General features: G+C 23.3%; 1 protein-coding gene across 1 annotated transcript; it reads right to left on the minus strand. All coding sequences in view use genetic code 6, as the record gives it.

Moving 5' to 3' along the window:
* Positions 1-352: 352 nt before the first annotated feature.
* TTHERM_00752150 (PH domain protein, putative) lies at positions 353-27,378 on the minus strand (the record flags this gene model as incomplete). The annotated part of the gene is made up of 50 exons (XM_001018314.2): positions 353-595; positions 761-1,021; positions 1,089-1,385; positions 1,444-1,589; positions 1,645-2,077; positions 2,593-2,924; positions 2,981-3,446; positions 3,506-3,688; positions 3,772-3,936; positions 4,674-4,818; positions 4,871-5,160; positions 5,227-5,574; positions 5,636-5,743; positions 5,867-5,933; positions 5,982-6,119; positions 6,175-6,554; positions 6,633-7,039; positions 7,532-7,925; positions 8,030-9,324; positions 9,377-9,805; positions 9,860-9,998; positions 10,626-11,573; positions 12,474-12,857; positions 12,917-13,164; positions 13,306-13,486; positions 13,543-14,022; positions 14,871-15,382; positions 15,775-15,973; positions 16,051-16,190; positions 16,905-17,462; positions 18,107-18,779; positions 19,374-19,501; positions 19,558-20,034; positions 20,097-20,345; positions 20,405-20,717; positions 20,781-21,047; positions 21,121-21,183; positions 21,473-21,514; positions 21,573-21,767; positions 21,829-22,251; positions 22,656-23,527; positions 23,987-24,203; positions 24,569-24,742; positions 24,812-24,951; positions 25,003-25,044; positions 25,591-25,945; positions 26,433-26,885; positions 26,980-27,110; positions 27,212-27,272; positions 27,328-27,378. The coding sequence occupies 50 exons, from the start codon at positions 27,376-27,378 to the stop codon at positions 353-355; spliced, it is 15,642 nt and encodes a 5,213-aa protein (XP_001018314.2).
* Between the last annotated feature and the right edge of the window lie 430 nt (positions 27,379-27,808).

The following is a 27,808-nucleotide window of genomic DNA, read 5'->3' on the forward strand; positions in this document are numbered from 1 at the left end:
TTAGTTAATTAATTATATTTATTAATTATTTTTACATTAAGATAAATATTCACTTATTGTTTGAAATTCTATTTATAAATATATTTATTTATTTATTGATTGGTTTATTTATTTATTTATTTATTTATATTATTATTTATTTATTTATTTATTTGTTGTTTTATATTTTGTCATGCTACCAAAGCAAAGCATTAAATAATTAATTATTTGAAATGGTTTAATCATCAATTAATTTAGTTAATTATTTTTTATTATTATTAATGCTTATTTTTTTTGAAAAACATTTTTTTTATTTAGTTAAATAATTTGCTAAATATTTATTAATATTTTGCTTCATTAAAATTATTCTAATTCAATCTAGTTTTACTTCAAATTATGGAATCCTTTAAAGACTTTAGTATTTAATTATTTGATCTAATAGTAACTGAGCTCTTTCTTTGCTTTCATATTTCAAATAAATGTCGAATTTCTATCTAACACATACTTTCTTAACTGGTACATGCATTTTTATTTTCATTTTTTTGCTAGATTCATCATATTTTATTTTTTTTATTTTATGCAACATTATCTTCTTATAAGCAATTGAACTGTGTTTCTATTTTAATCCAAAAAATTTTAATTAAAAACATTTTATCAATAAAATAAATAATAAATTTTTCTTGAAAATATTGCAAATAAAAAATTCAATTATGAAAATGATGAAAAGAAATAAATGATTGAAAATAATAAAAATGAAAGTAAAAGAGAATATTTAATTTACTTTAACATAGACAATTCTGATATCTGAAAGTATAATTTGTGATTCAATATTTTTCTTTTTTAGCTTTTTTATGATGAGTTCATCAAAGAAGAGAATTGTTTCGTGTTCAAATATTTTTAATTTATATCTTTTTATTATATCAATTCCTATAGCTGCTTTGAATTCATAAGGGATAAGCTATTTGTTGTCTCCAAATTATCTGATTGGTCTACTTCTAGTATCCATTATGTGTTCTTCATATTATGCCGTGTTTTGCAGTCCCTATTTTATGTTAAAACGAAATTTTAGATGGATAAATGAATAGATCTCATGTTTGTTTTAAGTTTACCTGAATAATTGTTGTGATTAAGTCGTACATTGCAACTGTAGGACGAATAACAAGCGATACTGCAGCCTAATAGAGACCTAAAAAGAATCCTAAAATACCACCATGTTTTGCTTCAGAGACAGGTCTTCTAAATATTCCTGTTAGAGTTTGCCATAAGTCAATAAAAAAGTTCTTCAAACCAATAATGACTCCTTCTTTGACATTTTTGATAGTTCTATTCAATCTAATCTATCTGCTATGAATATATTGCTTATGCAGAGTAAAACTAGCTAACAATTTCATGATAGTACCAATAATCTATAATAAAAAAAATAAAATAAAATTTTAAATAATAATTAAATGCTTTGAGTAGTACTTTGTTGATTGTCTTGTAAACACCTGAAATACTGCTTGAGATCAAATTCACAGCTCCAATAGCGAATTTTTCACCAAATTTATAACCACTCTTGCCTTTGACAAGCGCATAGAAAGGCTAGTAAAGCATATCAACGACACTTGTTCCTATAAAAAAAGATGTATCATTAATTAATTTTGCTTGAATAATTTATTAAATTACCTAAATTTTCAATGAGAGAAACAGGACTTCCAAGGAAATCAAATGATCCCAAAAGTTTGTAAAGTTGTCTCATAAATTGCTAACTAAAATGTTTAGTTATTCTCGTAAAAATGTCCTTAATAGACCCAAATATATGAGTCATAAGAAGCTAGCTCAACTTAATTTTAGCTTAATCAATACTAGCTAAAGTCAAACCGAAATCTCCTATTATATTTTTAGTTGAAGCAGTCAAAGAATGTCCAGGAGAGCTTCTAAAAGTAAAACAAATATCAATAGGTTCTACTCTCAAATTCTTAATATAATTTAAAATCTAATTATTGCCATTCTAATTTTCAAGAGCCATAGACAATCTATCTTCAATATCTTCAAATTTGAATATCCTCAATTCAGTAAAACTATCTGAGTTATTTTTTATCGAAATAATATTTCTGACCTAATTATTTTATTAAAAAAACAAACAAAAAATTAAATTAATTTATAAAAATCAAAAATTAAATAAAAATTATAAAAAATGCAAAAGAAATAAAATAATTTATAAAAAATAGCAATAGAAAAAGCAAATTTATAATAAAAAATATTTCATTAGAAATTCCCAAAATAAATCTTAAAAAAAGTAAATTTATTCTAAAAAATAAGCATTTTAATTTTTAAAAAATTTAGAAGACAATAAAGTGAATTTATCAAATACCAAAAATTAAATAAATGATAAATAATGGAAAAGAAGTAATCTAATAATTAATTAATAAAAAATATTTGATAAGAAATTCCTACAAAAGTTAATTAAATTTGCAATAAAAATAGGCAAATTTATTTATAAAAATAAACACTTTTTTTATTTTTTAAAACAAATTTTTTGTTTATTTAAGGAAAAATGCATTGAGAGTTTTTAATTTTTGAAAAAAAGATGAAAATTATTGAAAAATAATAAAATTATTAATGAAGTTTTACTTAATTGAAGTAAGAGATAGCAGTGTCGAGAATGTGATCGTCAATTCTGATTTCTATTGTGTCTACGTAAAAACTTGTTTGGTGGATATATGAAACTAATTTGTTCTTCTTATTTTTGTTTTAATTATTCTTTTAGACATGATTCTTCCATAACACTGAGATGATAAAGAATGGATCTCCTGTTTTTCTTTTGGTTGGAGCAAGGATAACTGGAAATTGTGTATTTTCTATTTAGTTGTTAATGATGATTGAGTCTATTTGCAGAGACAGTAAGGCTCTCTGATTAGCAAATATTCTTTGATTGACTTCTGGTTCGTTGTTTATCAAGCTCTCTATTAAATTAGATAAAATTTAATTATTTTTACTTGTGCTTTTAAATTAATTTTACGCTGATTTTGATTTTAGGTCACACTGATCATTTAATTATCTTTCATCATAGGATTTGTAGTATTATTATTTTGAAGATTGTTTGCCAGGGTGTTTTATATTTATGTGTTTGCTATCAGAGAGTTTTGGTTAGGAGTAGGAGCATTATTATTTAAGAAGTTTGGATTGTTGTCGATGTCATCCAATATATTTTTCCTTATTTTATCTTCCTACTCATTACTCAGTGAATAGATCAAATTTAAATTTTTAAAAGAGATTTGCAGAATTTCTTTGGGAATGTTGTCAATAAAAGAGATACCAACTGTGTTTGTTATTTTAAATATAAATGTCGTTTGAGCTTTATCTTGCTCCTAATTATCTTCTTCATCATTTTCTAACAACATCTTATCATTATTCATATCTCCTTGTTTGTTTTCGTTATTTTAATTCATTTCATCCTCGTATTTTACTTAATAAAAGCACAAAACCTTTTTAAAAACAAAATCATAAATAAAATACCCTCCCGAGTTAATTTAAATTTATTTACCTTTGTCCTTTCCATAGGCTCAATTTTAAATTACACCAAATCTGGCGTAGTAAGAAGAATTGCTCTCCACAAGTACTCAGTCCACTCTTTTGCTTCTTTTTCTGAAATAGCTTCAAAGTAAAAGTGTTGATTACCTTTAATCATTAAAAACTGTTAATCCCTAACATCTTCTATATTAGCTCCCTTTAAATAAGTAAAATAACATCAATCAACATTTAACAAAATAAAAAATCAATTAATGATAAAATGAGTTTATTCTAAATTACCTTCAAGTTAATAACTTCTCCAGATACTTCTTTTTTCTCATCATAAACTTTCATTTTCTATTAAAATACATCCAAAATAATAAATTTAGTTGTATACTGGTCCACTGCCTTAAATTTTAGACGAATCTTTCCTTTTTTGTACAAGAACTTTTTATTTATAGCTTTCTATTTTATTTAAATAATATTTATTTTATTATTTACTTTAAAAAATGACTGTGTGTGCAAATATTTATTTTATTAACAAAAAATAATAAATAATTAATTCTTTTTTTTCAAACTAAAATCATTTATTTTTGTTTTGTTTTAATATGAAAAAATAGATTAATTATTTGAGTCAATTCACTAATTTGGTTATTTATTTAAATAATTATAAGAAGACATCGACAGAATCATAAATTAGTTTGCTTTTCTAAATAGCTAAAATAATATTTTATTCACTTATTTTATGATCGTCTATTTAGAAACTCCTTAAAATCCATAATTTATTTGTTTAAGTATTAATTTACTCTGATAATTTTTTCCATATTTAACCATACATACTTTTATCATTTTCTGTTTATTTTAGTTTTTAATTAAAAAAATAATTTTCATTCTTTCATTCATTATTTATTTATTTATTTGCATGCTTGATTGCTTTTTTCATTATTTTTTTTTAATTGTTTGTTTATTTACTTGCTTGAGTCTTTGTCTATTTAAAATTCATTTCTATTTTTGTATGCTTGCTTGTTAAAAGATTAATTAAAAGATATTTGTAATTTTACTTATTGACCCAGATAAATTCTTTATCAAAAATTTCGTTTGTTGAATTAAAAATTCGTTAAAAATTAGATTTTTTAATTTGTGATATTTTATTTGCAAGAATAAAAATATTTAGCAATAATATAAGTTATTTTTTTTATTACCTTTTTATTAAGCTCGTCTGCAGACTCTCTGATTTTAATAGGAGGATAGTCTTTGATTTTATCAATATTGTAATAGACGGTTTCGTTCTCAATTTCAACTCCTAAAATATGGTCATTCTCCACAACCCATTCATCCCAAGTAAATCTTTTTATGATGAGAATACATAAGGAAATGAATAAATTTTAATAACAATTACTTCTTTTTTTCTCCAGGATATAGAACTTGAGTCGATATTTGTCTCATTTCTTGCTTTTTTCTTCTTAGACACCAAAGATTTTTTGTTTCCTGAATATGCTGCCCATAGTAGATTTCGTGCTTTGTTTAGTTTTCTATGAAGAATGGAGGATTCATTTTATCTTCATTCATAATTGTGACAATAAAAATATTATCTTCGAGCTAAGTGCTTATTTTGAGGTATTGAATTTCTTCGTCTCCTCCTTGTTGAACATCTTGATCAAATTTTATTTTCACCGCAATATCTCCAACCTTTGATTTTAAACATTTCATAAAAAATTATTTCTTTAAATCATCATAGTAAATTAATTTTGTTACTTTATCAATTCTAAACTTGTTTGTAGTTGTATTTTTAAACTCTTGAACTGTGTCTTCATTTAATCTCTAACCCAACAATTGAATTATGCATTCTTAAGGAAGTTTGTAATCTGACCAATAGAAAGTCTTGACACTCACTTTACTATTTTCATATTTCCCTTCTAATTAGCAGCATTCTTTCAACACGTCCTTATAGTTAGATTTGTTTTATTTCAAGATAATATCATAGCTAGATTCATTTCTTATCATATATCTAGGAGTTATGCAAATAATTTTAGATCTGCTCCAAAACCCAGGAGCACTTTCTATCGTTATACCAAATTCAAATTAATTTCTGTAATCAGATTTCTATTTTTAAAACATTTAATCCATATTCAATTCCACTTAAATAACTAAAAATAATTTTTACTTTATCCTAAATGATAAAAATGCCATCAGCTGCTTGTAAAGAAATAGGCTAGGACCAATTAGCGCTATCTCTATCTTTTCTACCCTTAGGACACAACCCAATTTGTATCTATTTATTAAAAATTTAGTTAAATAATAATTTATCAAATAAACAATTTAAAATAAATAATTTTCATTGATTTATTGAGTTGATTTAAAAATGAATTAAAAATAAATTTAATAAATGAATTACTTTGTTCATTGTCTTTGAGGTCGAAAACATTCTCAATTGCTTTAAGTTTTGAATTTCTTCTTCATTTCTATTAGATAATTTTTATGAGATTTTTAATTTTTAAATAAGTTTTTACTCTGAAATAGTATGTCTCTTGCTTTCCTTTTCGCTTCTTTGAATAGGATTTCCGTTCTCATCCAAGATGTTTTCAATTTTGTTTTGGCTTTTTATTGGCTTCATGTAAGAGTCAATTTTAGCATCATTATTGTTGATTCTTTTTATTGATTTAAATATTTGATTATTTCTTGAATAAAATATTTTATATTTACTCAAAAATAGATGGACGCTTTTTCTAGCTACTGCCAGCTCCTTAAATGCTATTGTGATTCCTGTCTTTCCTATTAAAGAAATTATCCTCGTCTTCATCTTAATGGGAATCAATATTAGTAGTGAGTCCGAATTCTCTAATTTTAATTTCTTTATAACCACTGTTGTTTAATATTAAGTAAGGGCAAAAGAGAACGATTTCTCTGCTCTTTTCGCTCAGCTTGACAACATCTAAGTATAAAATAATGCTTTTCTTCATGAAATTTTCCAGTCTTAGATCAATCTTGTATTTTTATTCATGCTTAGTGAATATTTTAAGCTCTTTTGTCTATCTGTACAAATTCAGTGAAATGACAATCTACAAATCTTCTGAAGAAGGGCACTAATTTTTAGTAAATAAATATATTAATTACCATTTTAAACTAAAAATTTATTTATTTATTTATTTATTTTCTATTACACTTGTACATTCTAATCTGTCTTTCGGAACTATTTGTTTTGGTTCTATTTTAGTTTTACTTTAGTTTAGCTTTGATTGAATTGGTTTCAATGGCACATTCATTCCATAAATAATATTCACATTGCTCACTGTTGCATTGATAAACTTAAAAATAGGATTTATAATAAGTGTTGTTTCATAAGCAAATTCCTTTTCACTTAAAGAATAGCTAGCTGAATGTTTAGTCTTTACACAAGTCACTAAAAAGTATATTAAATCAGAATGAGCAATTTATCTTTATTATTCATTTTCTAATATTTTGCTTATTTAACTCAATTTTTTAGTTGGAGATTTTAGTGATTTATCATTATCTGCTTTTTCAATATGTGGATTCACTTCATAGTCCTCCTTGTAAATTAGCCTGTTTCCTAATAATTCACAAAAAAATAGATAAATTATCAGTTTCTTAATAATTTTAATAATTTATTTATTTATTCCTTCCTTCATTCATTTATAAATTTAACTTACTCATTTATTTTTTGATTATTTATTAATTATTTTATTTATTGATTCATTCATTTATTTATTTATTGATTCATTTATTAAATTTATTATTTTCTTATTCACATTTATAAATTTATTATTTATTTACTCATTCATTTTTAGATTAATTATTAATTATTTTATTTATTTATTGATTCATTCATTCACTTATTTATTTATTGATTCATTTATAAATTTATTGTTTACTTATTCACTCATTTCTATATTTATTAAGATTATTTTATTTATTTATTGATTCATTCATTTATTAATTCTTACTTACTTACTTTCTTTCTTTCAATTTTTTATAATAATTCATTCGTTTATAAATTTAATTATTGATTGATTTATAAATGTGTAAATTGATTATTTATTACCTTTCTCAACATTGACACCTTAGATTTAGTCTTTGAGGATGTCACTTATTATATCGTCTTCATCGACTGTATAGTCATTGTATGAGGTTTTGTCCTTGATAAGGCTGCTAAGTAATACAAATTCATAATGTCCATTTATTTGATTGTATGGAATAGGCTGGTTATCCTTATCTAATAAGTATGGGAAAAGACGAACATAGGCACAGACTTCTAGTTTATCCAAAGGAATTTCAAAGAAGGAGTTTTACTCAATTAGGCTGAATTAGTTCTACTACTTCTACTATCCTGTTTCAACTTCGGTCTAAAACTCTATCACAATAGTTCTACAAAGATTATTGAAAAACTTTACAGAAGAAGAAATCGTGATTTCTTTTGAACCAGTCTAAGGATTAAGCTATAATTTTATTTTTTTATTCAATAAATTATAAATTTATTTGTTTCTAGAATTTAATCTTTTTTGAATTGAAAATATGAAAGAATGAATAAATAAATAAATACTTTGTTATCAACGAGAAGATAGGTTTTGCCACTTTCATTAACTTTTTTGTTGAGAAGAGTGCTGATGAGCTCTTGGCCTAGCTTGTTGATGTTTTTTTAGAGGGAGGTGAGATTGCTCATGAAGGCTTTCATTAAGGTGAAGTCTTTTTCTTGATTTTTAGCATCTTTCTGAGTTTTTTTCTTTTATAGCTACTGATTTTTGGCTTTGAGGAGAAGGGTGTTTTCTTGAGCTTTCTTTTTTTCGAAGAGCTCGTTTTTGTCTAATTTAAGGGGGATGAGTATTTTGCCTACATGGTCTAGTTATATTCTTTTTATTTATCTGAAAAGATACTGCCTGTTTTTTTGGCTAGATAAAAGATTATTCATTTTTAGGGTTTGCATGAGATTGCTTTTGTTAAATAAAGAGCTAGGTCCTAGCTTTTTGTTTTCGGATGATTTCTTTTGTTGATTATTAAGATTAATCGAGCTTGTTAGATTTTGTTTTGGACTATTTAGAATAGAGACTTGCTTTTACTGATTTGGTTATTGGATGTTTAGAAGATTGCCTAAGTCTCCCTTTTTCTAGTTTTTTTAATTAGCAGCTTCTAAATATGCGTCTGTAGATTTTCTTATTCTTTATGGTTCAATTTAATTTTCATTATTTACGCCTAAAAGGTTTGGTTTGAACTCTTATGAATTTTTTCTCATTTAAGATTTAGAAAGATTCACTTTCGTTTGTTAATCAGATTTAATTGAATTGAACTTCTCTAAAATCATAATAGGAGGAAGATTTTTATTGTCATTATTCTTATCTTCAACTGATTGATTGTTTTAATCATCAGCATTCAAATTATAATTGTAAAAATTCAAATGCTGACTGCTATTTGATTTATTTTTCTAACGAATACTGTGAGCAGAATTCAAAGGCTTTCCTTGCTGGTCTAAAGCTTGTAAATTAAGTAAATTATTGTTGGAATCTTAAGTTCCTTAATTATTGTTTTGATCTTTTGAATGATCGGACACTTGCTTTATAACCAATTTTAAATTCCTTTGAGGCGGCTACTGACTGCCTTAAGTATTAATTCTCCCGTTTTCCTCCATATTGTTGTTGAATTCTTATTACTCGTCTCCCTCATGAATGGGATTTGTAGTATATTTTTAAAAATTGTCTGAATTCATCACCAAAGGAGACAGTCTTTCCTTTTCTTCATCTGATATTTCCTGAATTTATCCATTTATATTCTGCTCTCCGTTTTTCTGATCTTTTCTAAATATTGACATAGGAGCAGTGCCATCATAATTTCCTCCTTAGTTAGCTAATAAAATGTATATTAATACAGAATTCTAAGTTATTAATTAATAAATTACCATTTTCCTGATTTGCTAGGTTATTTTAATTGTAATTTATCATCTATGAAGCCACATTGAAGAATGAGTTGTTATTACTATTGCTGGCGTTATGCATATTGTTCAAGATATTCAAATTAATTAATGCCTTATTATCATTAAGCTTTTGCACTTATTTCTATTTCTGCATCCTTAACGCGTAAACTTCTTTCCAACCTTACCACTTTGTTTTTTGCTAGTTTTACAGTTCTTAAGGCTAGCTATTTTCTTTGTTAGAATCCTTTACTTCAATTGGTAGTCCCGTCTTATTAATAATCATATAAGGTTCTTCATCAGTCATTGTTCCCTTGTAAATTCTGTAAGCCTCCATAATAGTCTCTAAGCAGGAAAGTGTAACATTAAGGTTAAAGCTGTTATGGTGTTCTTTCAGCAAAGGAAGCATATTTTAATCTAATTAATAAAACAAAATTAGTAAAAACTTCTTTATCAATCAATTCTTTCTACCTTTTTTTGACTCAAAATTCTGAATAGTCAGATTATGGCTATTCCCAATACGTTCTTGTCTAACCATGAATATCCATGGCTCTAGCAGTGGCTCATAAGTGATCCTTCTTTTGTTAAAATAATCTATGCTAATCGCTCCCTAATTTAAATTATTAAAATTTTCAAAAATTCAAAAAACCCTCTTAAAAAATTAATTTAAAATATTTAAATTTTAATAAAAATAAAATTAGCATTCAAATAATTGGTGATTATATAGTATAAATTAGTTAATTTGCTAATTATTTAGTTAGATAACCAATATTTTGTTAGTTAATCAGTTAATAAATAAACTTAAATTAGCTTTTTATTTGATAGATAGATAGTTTTATACTTTCTTTTTTATTTAGTTAATTTGATGTTAAGTCTATTAATTAGTTAATTTATTAATTATTTATTTATTTAGCTATAAATTAATTTTTGAATTTATTATTAATTTAGCTATTTAGTAAATTATTTAATTATTAATTCATTCATTTAGTTAATTAATATTAACACATTTATTTAGCTGGGTAATTAGATTGTTATTTGATAACTTAGCTATTTAGATATTTAGGTACAAACTTTGTAGAAGTAATTTGTAATATAACATTTTAAATGCTAAAAAATCTAAAAATTTTTATATCAAATTAAATGCAATTTATTTTAAAAAAATTCTGAAATATTATAATGAAGTATTAAGATGATTAAATAAATAAATGTTTTAAATGATTAAAAAATAAGAAATTACTTTTAAACCAAATAGAGAGTTGTTGAGCTTTTATATTTTTTTTGCATAGAGATTGTCGAATTTTAATGCTAGAATTTTGACACCGAAGTTATTTTTAAGGATTTCGAAATGGAATTTTTCTACTTTCAAAGTGAGGATTTATACGTTGTAGTCAAAGAATGGACTCATTGGTACTGTACTTTGAACTGGGATGTATGGAATGCTTAATGGTGTAGATGTGGGTTGCATCATACTTTTTATGACTTTTTAGAGCTTGACAAGTGTAGTGACTGAGGCTTAGTGCTCGTTTTTGTTCTTTTTGTTGTTTGTTACAGAGATATTAGTTCTTCTGTAAGAGTGTTCATTTAAATCGAACTATTTTTGTTGTGCTAGCTTGTCTTTAGTATTAGATTGTCCATTTGTTTAAATTATAACATTCCTTTATTGTTAGTCTTTGTTTCTGACAAAATCTAGCTCATAAGTTGTTTCGAAAACTAGTTTTATATTTTCTACTATAGTTTGTGTTTAATTCTGTAAATAGCTTTAGTATTGAGATTAATAATTTTAGTTTTAAAATGTTATTGATGTTGCTGGTTAAAAAACGTTATTCTGGGATTAATTATTTGCATTTTGTTAAGTAGGCTGTGTGCTTTAATTGTTTAAGTTTGTTATATTTGTTTGATTTTGCATAAATAAATTCTAGTTATTGAAATTAAAATTATTGTTGTTCATTTGCTGTTATTGCTGATTGTTCGGTGTATTATTTTGCATGTACGAATCAGCACTTACCTGGTGAAAAAGGTTAGGATTAAAATACTGAGATTTGCTAGGTTATTTAGATTTATTTTGCTATATTCCAGAAATAAAGCTATCTTTGCTAATGTTCTGATTTATCTGAGAATAATTATTTAAAGCAGATGTTACCTCAGAGCTCTTCTTTTTTTACAAATTGAAAGGAAAGCCTTACATCTAATCATAATTTATTTTTAAATTTGTTAAAAAACATCTTTCAAAATGCAAAAAAATTTAAAAAAAAAGATAAATAAATTATTTTTATATTTTAAAAAAAGGAATTTCTTTAAATTTTAAATAAATTGAATCAAATTTTTAAATCTAAATAAAAAAAAATATTTTGTTGATTTTAGAAAGGAATAATTTACTAATTTCTCTATTTTTCTTTTTTTTTTATTATAGATTAATATTTTAATAAAATGATATCAAATAATATTTTGTTTGAACAATTTGTTCTAAAATAACAAATTTTTATTTGCAATTTGTTATAAAATAACAACTTTTAATTTGCAATTTTAGCTATCATAACAAAATAAGTTATTTCTTTCTACTTAAAAAAAAGTTATTGAAAGAAATTTTAAATAAAATGAGTCAAAAATTTATTTTAATTTAATTGGATTTTATTTTTTCAGAATGAAAAGCTGAAACTTAACTTTTAATTGTAAAAAAAAGTAAATTCTTTGATTTTGCTTAAAAAATAAATAAAAATAAAAATATTTATTTTAATTTAAGAGAGTGGATTTAATTTTTTCAGAATGAAAAACTTAAATTTATAATTTTAGTAATTGCAAAAAAAATTTCTTTCTGATAAAAAATAAATTGATTCAAAATATTTTTAAAAAATGAATAAAATATTAATTAATTAATTATATTTATTAGAACAAAATTTGTTCAAATTAATTTTTTATTTGACCAAGTTTCAATTTTTTTTTATTTAAATAAGATATTTTTCTTTGATTTTAGATCTCAAGCGTTTCTTAAATTTAAATTTCTTTCAAATAAATAACTTGGCCTTAAAATAATTTATTTAGTAATTAATTTTTTCATTGTAATTTTAGATAGAAGAAAAGAATTTACTGGCTTTTGTGAAGGAGAATTAAGATTGTTCGGGGAAGCTGACGAAAATGCACTTTAATTTTAAATGAGAATGACTTTTTTGATGTCTGTGTCAACAGTAATTTTAACACTTCCTGGACCGAAATAGCTGTCACCTTTCCATTTATGAGTGTATTTACTATCCAAGAAGAAAGCAAGAGTACTATTATTGCTTGAAATATTTTCTTTTGTTTCTCTTTCATGCTTTTTTCCTCCTTAGCTTTAGTTTTGCGTAGCACTGCTTTAAAAATTATAATTATTAGTAACAAAAATGCTGCCTTATCTCATAATTTTAGGTGGAGGAGGCTACTTTTCAGTCTAAACTTCTCCTTCTTCGCTCTTGGTAAAGCACATTAAATTAGATGCCTTTATTAAAAAAATTCATTTCATTTTCTAAATATCTCGAATAAACAATAAAACTTTACTTTTATTTCAACAGTCATCTATGCAAAATTATTAAAGTAAGGCGATTGCTTTACATTAGGCTAAAAGTCAGAACCATTATATGGGTTTCTAAAGAATCTTACAATATCAGAGATCAAATCTATACCCAAATAAACTGTCTTATTCTCGATCATCATCTTTATCAGCTTTTCACCATCAGGCCTTGAACGGAATATGAATTTGAAATCGCATTTGTTCTTTTCATGAAGTTTGTACATAAGATCAAATTCTTTAATTCAATTAATTAAAATAAATTTTAACACATTCAACAAAATTAATTTGAAAAAAAATCTTTAAATTTATCAAAATTAAATTAAATTTATTTCATTAAAACTTTAAAGAATTATTAATTTATTTATTTATTTTTTACCATTTTGTAGATCTTCATAATCAGATTTCGGGTTTGCAATCGTTTTTTTTAATGACTCAACGAGTTTATATATTTTTTTTTTCCTTTTAGGATAGTTGTCTGTTGGCCATTCTCTTTCTATACTGTTAGACTCAATTATATCTTAGTTTAAATCCACTTTATCCAGTGAAACAGATGAAGACTTATTTTTAATTTGTTTGTTGATTAAATTTAAAATAAAAATATTTAAAAAATTACTTTTTTCTTTAGTTAAAAGCTATTTGGATTACAATCTTATTTATAATGCATAATTTCATGTTCATTATTATGTTCAAACTAAACAACTTTTTCGATCTCATTGGGAACAAGCTATTGATGAGAATAAATATTGTTTTCATCTCTGTTATTCATTTTCAAATTTTAGGCAGCTCCATTTTACTAGGCGTTGTTTTCAACTAAATATAAATCTTGTTTCTGTAAATCAACACACCCTTATTCTTGTTATAAAACGTTAGCATTTTCTTTTTTTTCTTAAACTTATTTTCTTCTCATACAAGAGCAACTCAAAATGTTTTTTATTGATGAACAAAACCTCTAAAAGCAATTTTAATTGTTTTGAGGTGTTTAAATTTGTTGTTCCTATTATTTTTGCTCTTCTTTATTTATGACTTCATCCTTCTTTTCTTCTACAATCTTTATTATTTCAGCTTTTATTTCTTTATTTTCATTATTATCCACCTAAATAAATAAATAAAAAATAATTAGAATCGCTTTTTTTAATTTCACTCTTGTTTATTTGTTTAGAAAAATAGCAAAAATTTAAAAATAGTTTATAAATTAAGTTTGGTTTTTAATAAAATATTAACTGTTTGTAAACATAATAAATATTTTTTGTAAAATCTATGCTAAATTTATTCACTATTATTTGTTAATCTAAGTATTTGTTAACTTTATGAAAATATAAATTCATGTAAATAATAAACATCATGCAAAAATCATTGAAATTCTTAAAATCAATATCATTTTTTAATTGCTAGAAATGTCCAAAAAACAATAACTATTTGTTAATCTAAGTATTTGTTAACTTTATGAAATATAAATGCATGTAAATAATAAAAATCATGCAAAAATCATTGAAATTCTTAAAAATCAATATCTTTTTTTAATTGCTAAATGTACAAATAATAATTAAGTTTAGTTTTTTCAAATAATTTTGGCAAAATGATTTTCTTTCTTGTTATTTAATAGTTAAATTGTTCTATATTGATACTTAGTCCTTCATTAAATGTTTATTTTTATACTAAGTAAAATTCAACTTTATTTAATAGATAAAAGACCTTTTTATATTGCATATACAGTGTTTTCTTACTGTTATTATAGATTTTTAAAGATTGTTTTTGCTATATTTTATTTGCTGATAAATTGTTAAGTTTCGTTAATTACTAAGTTATAATCATAGAATATTATTTATATTAATAAGAGTTTGTTATAATTGAGTGTTTAATTTATTGAACTAATAATAATTGGTTTATTAAAATGATTGATGAAAATTTTGATAAATTAAATAATATTAAAAATGAATTTACATTTTTTTGATTAGAATTATTTTTTTCTTTTAATGGAGATTTTTTAAGAGATTTTTTGTGTTTTATTTTATGTTTGTCTTCGTGCTTATGATGATGATTTTGCTTGTCTTTCTTTTTTATTTCTTATTTTTTATCTTATTTGCTGTCTTTGCTCTGCTCGTTTTCTAAATTGGATTGTTCTGTACCAGAATTTTCTTCTTCCTTTTACCCTTCATTTTCATCTATTTAATCAAAGTTCTCATAAATTTCCATCTCATCTGACTGACTATTATTATCAATATCTTGGTTGTTTTCATCAATGTTTTGAAAAATGATATTTTAATTATCATCCACATTCTAATCGAAGGTAGATAGTTCTTCAAAAATATTGAATTCTTGCAAATTCAAATCGTATAAAACCTTTCTTCCATTTATTTTCGAATTCTTTCTGTTGTCATCCAAATTAATGTGTCCAACAAATAGCTTCATAGTTTTACCTCCATATTCTTGCATGTAGAATTTATAAATTAGATCTATTCATATAAATGTATTTTTAAAAGTGTTTAACTCACCTAAAAAAGTTAAATCTAAAATAAACAAATATCAAACATTTGTAAAGCTAATTATTTCTAAATCATTCCAAAAAAATTTCAAAATAAACTTAGAACAAAAAATAAAATAAATTGTAAAAAATATTTTTTAAAAATGATCATGTTATCATGAAGATAATTTTAAAATTTAGAATTTATATTTGTATGAAAACATCAAAAAAAAAATGAAAATGCTTATTCAAAGCTGTGAGAAAATTTTATTTATAATATTTTTTTCTCAATAAAATGGAAATTTATGATAATAAAATCATTAAAAAAATTTAGTTTAAAGAAATATTTTTAAAAAAATAGCTTATATTTAATTAATCAATTACCTTTTATTTCTAGCTCACCAATTGATGCTTCGTTATTGTTGATAGCATTGTCCTTGCATCTACAATAAATGCTGTTTATATCTCTCTAAAGATTTTTATTGCAGTAGTTACTGTGGTAGTATTTTATGTATTCGCCTCTGTCGCCTTAAAAAATCTTTGCTTACGCTTTGTTAAGTCTGATATCGATAAAGCACCAAGTCTATTTATTTATTTTTAAAATATTAATTAAAAAGGGAATTTGCATTTTTAATATAATTTTTTAGAATTTCGATTTACTTCTTCGTTCTTTAAGTCTGTAGTACCTGAAGGAATGACAGTTTATGGCTACTCACCTAAATTTTCTTGGAAAAACTTACAGATAGTTTTATAATCATGATCCCAAATGTATAAATTTAGAGCATTAATTCTAATGTCAACTATAATTTAATTTATTTTTTTAATAATTAATATAGAAAATAAATTTTAAAATATGATAAATTTCTATGTTAAATCAAAAAACTTGATAAAAACATTATCATAATTTTAATTTAATTTCTTTTTTAAATATTTAATTTACTCATGTTATTTAACTTTAATATTTATTTTTCTAATTTGATATTATCAATTAATTGGTTATAATTTATTTTCTTAATTAATTCTTGCAATTTAATTTATTTTTATGAATGTCTTTATTGGTTTATTTTTTTTATTAAAAATTAAATAACAATCAATATTTATTAATTCATTGATTTGATTGATAAATTTATCTTAATTCTTCATATTCTATTAAAAAGTATTGCTTTAAAAATTATCCAAAATTATGATCAAAATTCTATGTTTAAACTAGAAATAAAATATCTTTTTTATTGTTTTTGTTGCTTTAGAAAAAGTTTTAATAATAAAATATATTGATTCAAATAGACTCAGCCATTATGTTTTAATTTTTCAAGGTGAAGATTAAAAGATTTAGTATGTATTTGAGTATAAATAATTAGATTTCAAAATATTAATCAAACTTTTATTTTTGAGAATGATACTTAGTTAGGTTTTTTTGGTTTAATTTACTCATTTATCTTATTTAATTAATTTATAGAATTTAATATGGAATAAAAAAAATGAATTAAGTTCGACATTTGAAATTTAAGAATTACTTTTAAGGGGATTTCTGTCTTAATTCATGCCTGGATTTTCTTCATTAAATCGTTCATCTGTCAAGATTTTAAGGACAATGCTCCAATCTTTGCCAGGATCAACTGCAACCAGGTCACTGTTTTCTTTTCCTTCTTTTGTTCTGATTTGAATGCCTTTAATTTTAATAAGAATCAGCGATTCATAATTAATAATTGACTAATCTGATTGCTATGATTCTGAAAAAGTCATAGAATGGCTTGCCTCTGGAGTTTGATTTTCTAAATAATTTTTTGTTGTTTAGTTAAAATCGCTTGCTATTGTATGACTACGCGATCTATTTGTATTCGATTAACATGCTTAATCGTCTTCGTTATTTTAGCTCATCTAACCTTCAAATTCTTTTTCAAATATTACTTCATTAACTTAATCAACAAGCTTCATAGCTTTCTACCAATCCTGCATTTATTGTTACTCGTTACTAGTTACTTCTTAAAATTCTAAATCGTTTCCTCCTTTAGTGATCTCATTTTGCAGAAGCTCAGTAAGTATAAGCTCTCCTTCATCCATACCCCAAGCACCTAAAATAAATTCAATAAAATATCTATTTATTAATCAATCATAAAATACATATTTATTTATTAATCATTCATTGGAATATGAATTTATTTATTAATCATTCTTTAATAATATATTTTTTGATCGTTCATAAAATATCTATTTATTAATCAATCATTGAATATGAATTTATTTATTAATCATTCTTTAATAATATATTTTTTGATCATTCATAAAATATCTATTTAGTAATCAATCATTGAATATGAATTTATTTATTAATCATTCTTTAAATATATCTTTTTTGATCATTCATAAAATATCTATTTAATATTAATTAATCATTCATTGAATATGTATTTATTTATTAATCATTCTTCAATAATAAAATATCTATTTATTTATTAATCATTCATTGAATATGTATTTATTTATTAATCATTCTTCAATAATATATTTTTTGATCATTCATAAAATATCTATTTATTTATTAATCATTCATTGAATATGTATTTATTTATTAATCATTCTTTAAATATAAATTTTTTGATCATTCATAAAAGATCTATTTATTAATCATTCATTGAATATGTATGTATTCATTAATCATTCATAAAATAAGTTTTTATTAATCATTGATTGAATATATATGTAATGTAAATGTTACCTGTTGTCCACATTCCAAGCTTTTGAAAATGCAGGTAGATAGCATCGTTTGAAAGGGAATTCCTAAAGCCTATTGCTTGTGAATCTAAAATCAAGAGTTCTAAACGAAAAGTAGATCCTTTATTCTCATCATTAGCTTAATCTTCAGTATTTAGCTTGCTGTTGTTAAAGATGCTACTCTGTTGCTAATTTTAGTGGTGATGCTAAAAACTTTAACTTTCTTTTTCATTTTTAACTGTTTGATTATGTTCTTCCAAAATAGGCAACTTGAAGTATTTTAAAATTCTCTTTTTAAACTTTTTATTAATCATTTCTTCATCTTTTGCAGAGAGCTGCTTTTGTAAAGCCTAAAGAATGTGAGCCCTGATATATAACTGAATTTCATAAGTACTTCTCTTTAAGAATATCACCTTTACTCCATACAATTTAATCCCAAGATATGTCTTGAATTTTTAAATGCTTGCCAATTATTCATTTTTATAAATGATGAATTCTCCCTTCAAAGTATTTGGATCTTCATGTTTGAGACTCTCAATTACAGTGGAATGTGCCCCAATCTTATCATGTGTCTCGAAAAAGCTTACATTCTAAGAAAAAAACTCAACCTTAGTCAAAAGTTAAAATGACCTCATCTGAAATCCAAATTTCTCCAAATTCATCAAAAAGATGTTTTCCTTTTATTAACAAATAAAGTTCTTAAAATATTTTTCTATTAAAATTATTATTCATATTAATTAAATTTAATTTATATTATTTTTTTTCTAACTGCATTAAAATAAATTATCTAAAATAATATTAACTAAATTTAATTTCATTCAAATCACAATATATATCTTTCTATCTAGTTAATGAAATATGTTTGCTTATTAGCACTTAGCATATAATAATCAATATATTCAAAGATCTTCTTTTCAAATCAAAGTAAAATTTAAATATTCCAAAATATTCTCATGTTCGTTCTCAGTTCTCTTTCAAATTACAATTATTATGAGATTTCTCTTTATATTTTATTTTCTCTCTTTTTGTTTTTGTTTTTGTTTTTGTTTTTGCTTTTTTCCCTTTTCTTTTTTATTTATTTATTTGTTTATTTGTTTAATTGTTTACTTGCTTGTTTATTTGTTTGTTTGTTTGCTTTTAATTTGCTTATTTATTTTCTTGCTTTTATGTTTGTTTATTTATTTAATTCCTTGATTTTTTTTGATTAACTTTATGTTTCATTTTTAATTTAAATTTTATTTATTTGTTTGTTTGTTTGCTTGCTTGTTTACCTTTTTATGGACAAAGATGATAGTGATTCCATCAGTTTTGGCACATATGTTTGTAGAGGGGATTTCATTAGATGCATCTGGATGGCTCTACTTGATGGTTTCTTGTTCGAGAAAGACTTCATGTTCCTCTTTTTAAAAGGGAGAAATGAATAAAGATTATGAATAAGATTTAGTTATAATATACCTTAGTAAAAATCAGGCCAGAATCCCATCCACTTCATGTATTGCTAGAAGTTTTCTATATTTATCTTAGTGAACACGCTTACGCTGTCTAGGATTAATTTGATTTATTGAATCATGGCGGGATCCATGGTGAAAATTGTCTGCTTCAACTGAATATCTATTTCTGAGAACTGTTTTTAATTTTCTTCTGAAAGCTGCTTTCTTAGTGCATTCCTAAATACTTTAAAGCTTAATCGCAAATCTGGTTCATTGTATTCTTCTCTTTCTTAATTAAGTTTGCTGTTGGTGTTTGTGTGAAAGACAGTCGTTCCTAGCTTGCTGTTTTTATTTGGTGTTTAACTAAAATTAATTGTGCTGAAAAGATGGTCCTTTGTGTTATTTGGATTGCTTTAATTATTTGAATTTGAAGGATAATTCATGAAATTTAAAATCAGTCCACAACTATTTTTGCCATTCTAAAAGCAGTAACTGCATCTCTCTGTGTAAATTAATTAAAACAATTTAAATTGATCAAAAAAATTAAAACATTTATTTATTTACTTGAAGAAAGGGTTTAATAGTCTTACAGCTTAGTGTAAATTCCATCATTTAAATAATTTTTTATGTTTTCTTGATTTTTATTTTTAGTTTCTTTTTACTCAATCACAAAATCTTTCACTTTTTCTTGCATTACTTCTTGCTAATATTAATGTTAATTATTAACATGAACTTCATTTTCTTAAATAACTGAAAGTCCTTCTCCAATTGCTTTCAAATCTTCTATTTCTTCATTTAAGTCATGATTAAATCCTGTAAAAAAGATGAATTTTTGTTTTCATAAAAATGTTTTTAGGAGTTTAATAAAATACCTTTAGCTGTGTCTATTTCATCAAAGAGATCTTAATACTTAGCTTGTTTAATATTTAAATTGTCATTAACATTACCCATAACAGTAGCACCGCTTAATTGCTAGTTATGAGCATGAAAATTGTAGCAATTTAAATTTTGTTTTTATTGTGCATTCTCATTAAAATCTTCTTCATTTAATTAATCTAAAACTTTTGTTTGAATGTTATTCTTCTCTATATACTAATTAGCATACAGTTTAGCATAATCGCTTTGACTTAACAATTTGCTGCTTAAATTAGCGAGTGGATCTTTAAGCTAGATATCATAGCAGTTCTAAATATTAATTAATAACACATTTTTAATAAAAATTTAAAATAAAAAAAATAAATTTTTTACTTTTTATTCCAAGACAATGGTTTCGATTGTCAAATTTAGATTTTGCTCTTAAACTTTTTCAATGAAAATAAATTTGATGTTCTTGAGATAGAAAGCAAACAAGTCATTAGAGTGAAATGACTGAGTTGCTGCCTAAGGAATATTATTATTTTAGAAAGCTTCTTGGCTGTTTATAGCAAGGTTGAACATGAGTCCTTCCAGATTTACTTTCACTCTTAGAACAATAAAATTCTCTAACAAATCAATAATCCTGTCTTGTTGTATATCCTTTAATTCAATTTAAATTATGTTAAATTTATATAAATCAAGCAAGCAAGTATTTATTTATTTATTATTTTACATAGTTATTCGCATAATCTTAGTATTCCGTCTACAAAAACCCGTTGCTGTTGTTGTACCCGTACTATTTTTTAATTAAAAAAATCAATTTATTTTCAATCAAAAAAGAAAATATCAAATTTCATTTTTATAATTTGAATTAAAATTATTTAGCAATCAAGTTTGTTTTTCTATAGATAAATAAAATATTTTGATTTTTAACCAATAAAATTAAATTATAGAAAATAAATAAAAATGTCTTTAAATATTTAAAGGAAGGAAAATAAGCAAAAACATTTTTTGGTGAAAAAAAATTAAATGAATTCGTCATTCATTTTAAATTAAGCAAATTTATTTTTTGAATGAATTTTTACCTGACTATTGAAATACCTTTCTTATTCAGATTCTCGTTTATCCTAGTTTTGGTAAAAAGTAATAAATAGTTAGAATGACTTTTTGATTAAATTGAATTACAAATATATTTGATTTTCTCAGCTTTTTTTCATGGTTGTATAAATTAGTCTTTTGGTCATAGCCAATAAGTGTTTGATTTTTTATTGCTTAGAAAAGATTGACGCCTTGAATGAGCCACTTTGTCGCAAGATAATTTAAAATATGGATTTGTTTCAGGTCGAAGTTAAAAATGAGAAAGGGAAGATCCAAAGAAATCTGTTTTGTTTAATTTATTTAAAAATAATGATTGGAATAGAAGGGGTTTTTGAAATCTTACTTTGAAACTATGAGGGTAAATAACATTTTTATAGTCTTTAATAGTTGCTGTAGCAGTCTATTATGTAAAATTATCAAACTGCATCTCACTATCTTCTTAATCAATCCTAACAACAATTTGCAAAGTTTCTAAAATACTTACGTAAGGTTTATGATTTTTAAGCTTTTCATTATTTTAAGAGTATTACTAATTATTGTTCAAGTTTATATTTATATTTTTTTAAGGCATTTAGAAATTATTATTTGTAAAATTATTGCTTTAATCTTTAGTAGATTCTTTCATGCTGTTACTTTTTGTGCTTTGATTTAGCTTGGCATAATTAACCAAAAATACATTTTCATATTCCTCCCAGTCATAACTTTTCACAAACATAAGTCTCAAGCTATCAACACTAGTGAAAAACGTTATCATTTCCTTAGAATTCTTTTTATTTATTTAAAAAACATTTTTAATTTAAATTGAAATTCTACATAAAATTAATCAATAATTTTCAATTAAAATCATTGTTTTCAAATTATAATCAATTACACATTTTTCAACTAAATTCGCTAATCATTTTTTTGTTTTTTATAAAAATTATTTCATAAATTTTGCTCTTAAATTTTTATTAGAAATTCTTATTTCAATTTTTAATTCAAATTTTTGTCTTCCAAATTAAATTATTTGATAATTTTTGTAATTATTTGTGGAATTTTTTGATAAGATTTGGGGAAATTTAATTGAATTTAATTTAATAATATTTATCTAGACCCTAAAAATGAATTTGGAATAATATAATAAATTCTTAAATTTAGTAAAAATGAAATTTAAAATGAAAATTGATTTACTTCACTTTTGTTATGATTTTCAGTGTGATAGGAATAGGCATCGTTTTACTGTAAAACGAGGAGAGAGTCATGCTCTCTTTTGTAAGATTTGAGATTTTTCAACTAAATGAGGAAAATGTCAGAACGAATTTGATAATTAATAGGAAAGTAAATGTTTATCCTGCCCATATTGACTGATATGTTTGATTTTGAACTGTCTTTGGGTTATGTTTACAGGATCTTTTCGAAAAGAATTTTTTAGAGTTTTTGATTAAGATTTTTTTGAGCTTCAAATATTTTATCAGCATTGAAAATGATTAATTAATGAAGAGCTCTGCAGCGTTCAAAAAAAGGTTTTGTAAAAATAAAATCAATAGAGTCAACTTAAAAATCGATATGATTGTGAACAACATTTTCATATTCTTCACTCTTGTCAGCTTTGATAAACTTTTTGACAACCAAACTGTTAATGAAAAGCTTAACACCATTTGGAATGTAAATAAATCTGCTATAATGAATATTTTTTGTATGTAAGTCGATTCCTTCAAGCTCTCTAAATTAGAATTTTATAACTTTTTAATTTTATTATTAGTCAATCTAAACCCTCAAAGTATCTATTGATATTCTCAATAAATACTCGTTCTGTTTTTCCTAATTTTTTCCTTATTTTTTTAAAGGACTCTATTTATTATTCTTAAAATACTCCGATTTCATGTCTTGTTGATTGAACGAAATAAATTCCTCCTCATTCTAAGATAAATTTTCAATAAAATTATTCAAGTCTATTTAGTTCACAGAATTTTAGAAATTCTGTTAAATCAACTGACTCCTCTGCTAGTGGTTTTTAGTATGTGAAAGCTCGCTAAGAAAGTTTTTCGTCAAATGATTCAAAACTATCCAAAAAAAAAGTAAATTAAAAAATAACTAACAAGCAAAATAAAGTAAAAATATATTTAATTAATATTTTAAAATCTCATCAACAAAAAATAAATTCAATTAAATTTTAAAAATAATTTTAAATCAAAAAAATAATCGTTAAACAAATAAATAAATAATTAAAAATTTATTTCGATTGATAAATTAACTTTAAATTAAATTTATTTTCTTAGAAATTTAATTTATGATTAAAATAATGTTTTTTATAAATTTAAAGCAAGATTTTAGTAGAAAAATGAATTAAAAATTTATTTCGATTGATGAATCAATTTTAAATAAATTTATTTTCTTAGAAATTTAATTGATTTTAATATAATTTATGATTAAAATAATGTTTTTTATAAATTCAAAGCAAGATTTTTATAGAAAAATGAGAATTAAACAAAATATTTAAAAATTTTAAGAAGAAATTTTACCTTATTTTTAAAGCTTAGGGTACTTTTTTAGCTCCTTTTTAAATAGGAGAACTTGATTGTATAGATTTTTAATATCAGAAATCATATTATTTTCATTAACATTAATCTCGATACTATCAATTTTTAGATTTAAAATTATGTGCTTTTTAGACCCTTTAACTTCTCCAGAATATATACTCTTCTTACTCGAGATATCATTAGAAATTCTTTTAATGCTCTATTTATTAATTAAAGTTTAAAATATTAATTAATTAAATATTATTTTGTTTTAATTTTTTATCAAATAAATCAAACCAATTTAATATTTCAAGCTTTTAAAACAACAATTTCCATTTTAAAAAAATAGAAAAAAAATGGAAAATACAAATCAAAAAAAAATCAATCAATTTGATTTTAACAATTAATTTATTATTAAATCGAAAAATTGAATCGATTTAATTAATATAAAATCGAATTAATTTTGTATTGATTAAATTAGTAACTTGCTGCTGCTTCTTATTTTTTATTTTATGGTATTGATTGATTGAATAATTAAATTTGTTTGCTTAAACTGCTGCTGCCACTACATTTTAATTGTCTTACATTAAGTTGGATTGATTGGTCGAATTTCCTAAACCACTCCAAGCATGCGTTTTGAACAGATTTATCATCACTTTAAAGTCCTTCTGTCATCTATGAGATTTTTTCTAAGGCAAACTACCTGATTAAAATGATCTAAGCCAAAGAGTTATCATACTCATATCTTTTTATGAAATCCTGTTCATTTTTTTTAAAGATAATTTATTTTATTTTGCTCTCATCAAAATTATTTTAAATAAAACTAACCTTTTTTTTTTTGGGCAAAGGTTTGCTCATAATTTATGTAGCTGTATATAATCTTTTGTAAACTTCATCATTTATTATTCTATCAATGTGTCTAAACTTTATTTTTTGGTTAATTCTATTCTCTTCACGAATTCTTTTGACTTTTAAAAATCAATTATCAATTAACATATCACAATACTAAACTAGCTTACTTAAATATTGCCACCACTAAACAACTCCCTTTTTGAACATCTCTAATAAATTAATAAATAAATTTATTTATTTATTTTATTATAAATATTCGTAATTCAAGCTAAGTAAAAATAAATAATTTTGTTAAGCTTCTTTTATTCCTAAACAATTAATTACTAAAATATATTTTAAAATTATCTCAAAATATTTCAGGTTTCAAGATGAACTTTATTTTATTAAAACTTTAAGCTTTTATTTATTTATTCTTTGTAAAATATTCCCTTAAGTATTTCTATTTTAAGTTTTCTTCCATTTAAAATATCAGTTTTATGATTTAATTTAGTTATTTTCAATATAATTTAAGTTATTTTTATAATCTAAGAAATAACTATCTTATTTCACTTAATTAGGACTAAAATATAATGGAAATAATTCTCAAAGACATTTAATTTAATTGCTTTATTTTTAAATTCTATTTATTTACCATGTCTTATACTATCAATAAATTCGAAAAAATGCATAATTAATTATCTATTTATTCTAATTAAATATGGATTTCTTTTAAAGGTTTAAATAAATCACAAGCTTATTTATAATAATTTATTTACATTTTTCCTGTCTTTGCTTTCTTGTTTACTTTTATTGTTCTGGATCTTCTTTTATAAATATTTCTTTCATAGGACTGATTAAAGGTCTGTCTCTTCTGTACCATTTAAAGTCATTAATTAGTTTGATTAGCATTCTAATTTATTGCTGCTATAGTACAAGAATTATTTTAGAGGTGCTTACACCCAGATCTAATTCCAATCCATCTTGGAACTTCATTTTGAGGATGCACTGAATATTGAAGTCCTTCACTATTTGGATATCTTCAGAAAAAAAATCCTTCTCTTTAAATATGCTTTTGTCTTATAAATGCAAGACACTTTCGTCTAAAAACTCTTTGCTCTCTTTTTTCTTTAACTAATAAAAAAAAATAAATGAATAAAATATTTTTAATTATTTTATAAAGTCTTTCTTATTTTGTTTGGAAATCTTAACAGCTTATTTGTGCTTTATTAATTAAACGCCAAATAAAATTTATTTGAACTATTTTTATTTATTTTGGGAAATTTAAAAAAATTTATTTGAGTAATCAATTTTTGCACTTAAAAGCGGTCTTTTTAATATAAGTTTAATCAACAAAAAAAACAACTAGATAAAAACTACATCAACAACAACAACAATAACAACTTAAAAAAAAAAAAATTTGTTGTTAATAAAAGAATTGAAAATGCGTTTTTTGTTGTTTTTTTGTGAAACTGTAAAAAGTATTTTCAGTGAAGAATTTGCAAAAAAAAAAGAGGTAAACGGAAGGACGGATTGGATTGGATTGTATTGTGATTTTGTATAAAAGTTTTGTTAAATTTTATTAAGTAAATATAAAAAATTAACAATTTTGTTTGTTTACATTTAAATATTCAAATTGCGATTGCTCGTAGAAATCGAAATAGACTTAAAGACCTGTAATTGATATCTACTTGAATACATATCCTAATTCTAAAGTGTTTTAAACCAATTTTTTTTCATTCATTTATTGGAGGACAACTTCGCTGACATGAAGACCAAGTTTTGCAATTTCGAAATCATTAATTTGCCTTGTATAGCTGAATTTTGCGTTTTTTAATCTGACTTGCAAGTTATTCAACATGTCCTTTAATTTACTCATAAAAAATCCCTATTTCTCTCCTTTCTCCTTGTTTTTTTATTGATTTTTCCTATCCTGAAGCTCCTTGTCAAATTTTTGGAGCGCTATTTCCTTCAATTTTTGTAATTTTTATAAATTCTCTGTCGCTTCTTTTTCATTTTGCTAATAACACTGCTTCAAACTTAAGCAAAATCCTTCTATGCTAACAACAATAGGCTAATTAATTAATAACAAAAAATAGCTTTAAACTACAAAATCATCATTGCTTTCTTTTCTTAAATAGCAATTTTGCTTTTAAATAATAATTTACTTCTGTCCTCAAATTCTTCCATGGTATTTTTATTGTCACTTTTTCAATTTTATTGTTTAAAATTTCTAAATCAATATCTAGCATGACTAGAACATCTGGCTTTAATTCCAAATTATTCAGTTCGATTTCCCCTTTTTAATAAGTAATAAATACATAAATACACTTAAATACACTTCTTCATTTGCTTTTCTAAATTTCGTCTAACTAAATCTATAAAATGCTAGAAAAATACCTTGCCATAAACCCAAGCTGACCTACTTTTCATCAAACCCTTAAAAATATGGCTACAAGATCTTTTTAAATTAATAAAAAACTAACTATGTCGATCACCTAAATCAAACAAATTACATTTGATAATAAGAAAGAAGAAGCCCAATTTAATGGAGCAAATTTAAACATATGTCAATAGATGAAACTATTTAACTAACTATACAGCTGCTGCTGCGGCTAATGCAGTTTATTTATTTTCTTTCTTTCTACCTTTTATCTCTTTCTACTACTTCTTATTTAGAAAGAATGAATGAATTTTTATACAATTCAATACCTTTGCTTTCTATAAATTTTGCTTAATTTCTTGCTATATTAATTGATTGATTGATTAATCCTTGTCAATTAATTAATAATTCTCTTAATTATTTACAAGATTTCTCATTCAATCAAAAGCAATTCATCTAACTTGATACCTACATACATACAAACAAACAAACAAATAAACAAACATACATACATTCATTCATTCATTCAATAATATCTTTGAAAACCTTTATTTAGTTACAAATATCGAAATATTATTAAAAATATTATTAACCTAACTAACCATTTAACTTTT

The sequence above is a fragment of the Tetrahymena thermophila genome (assembly GCF_000189635.1).
Source record: "Tetrahymena thermophila SB210 genomic scaffold scf_8254598, whole genome shotgun sequence".
Lineage (NCBI taxonomy): Eukaryota > Ciliophora > Oligohymenophorea > Hymenostomatida > Tetrahymenidae > Tetrahymena > Tetrahymena thermophila.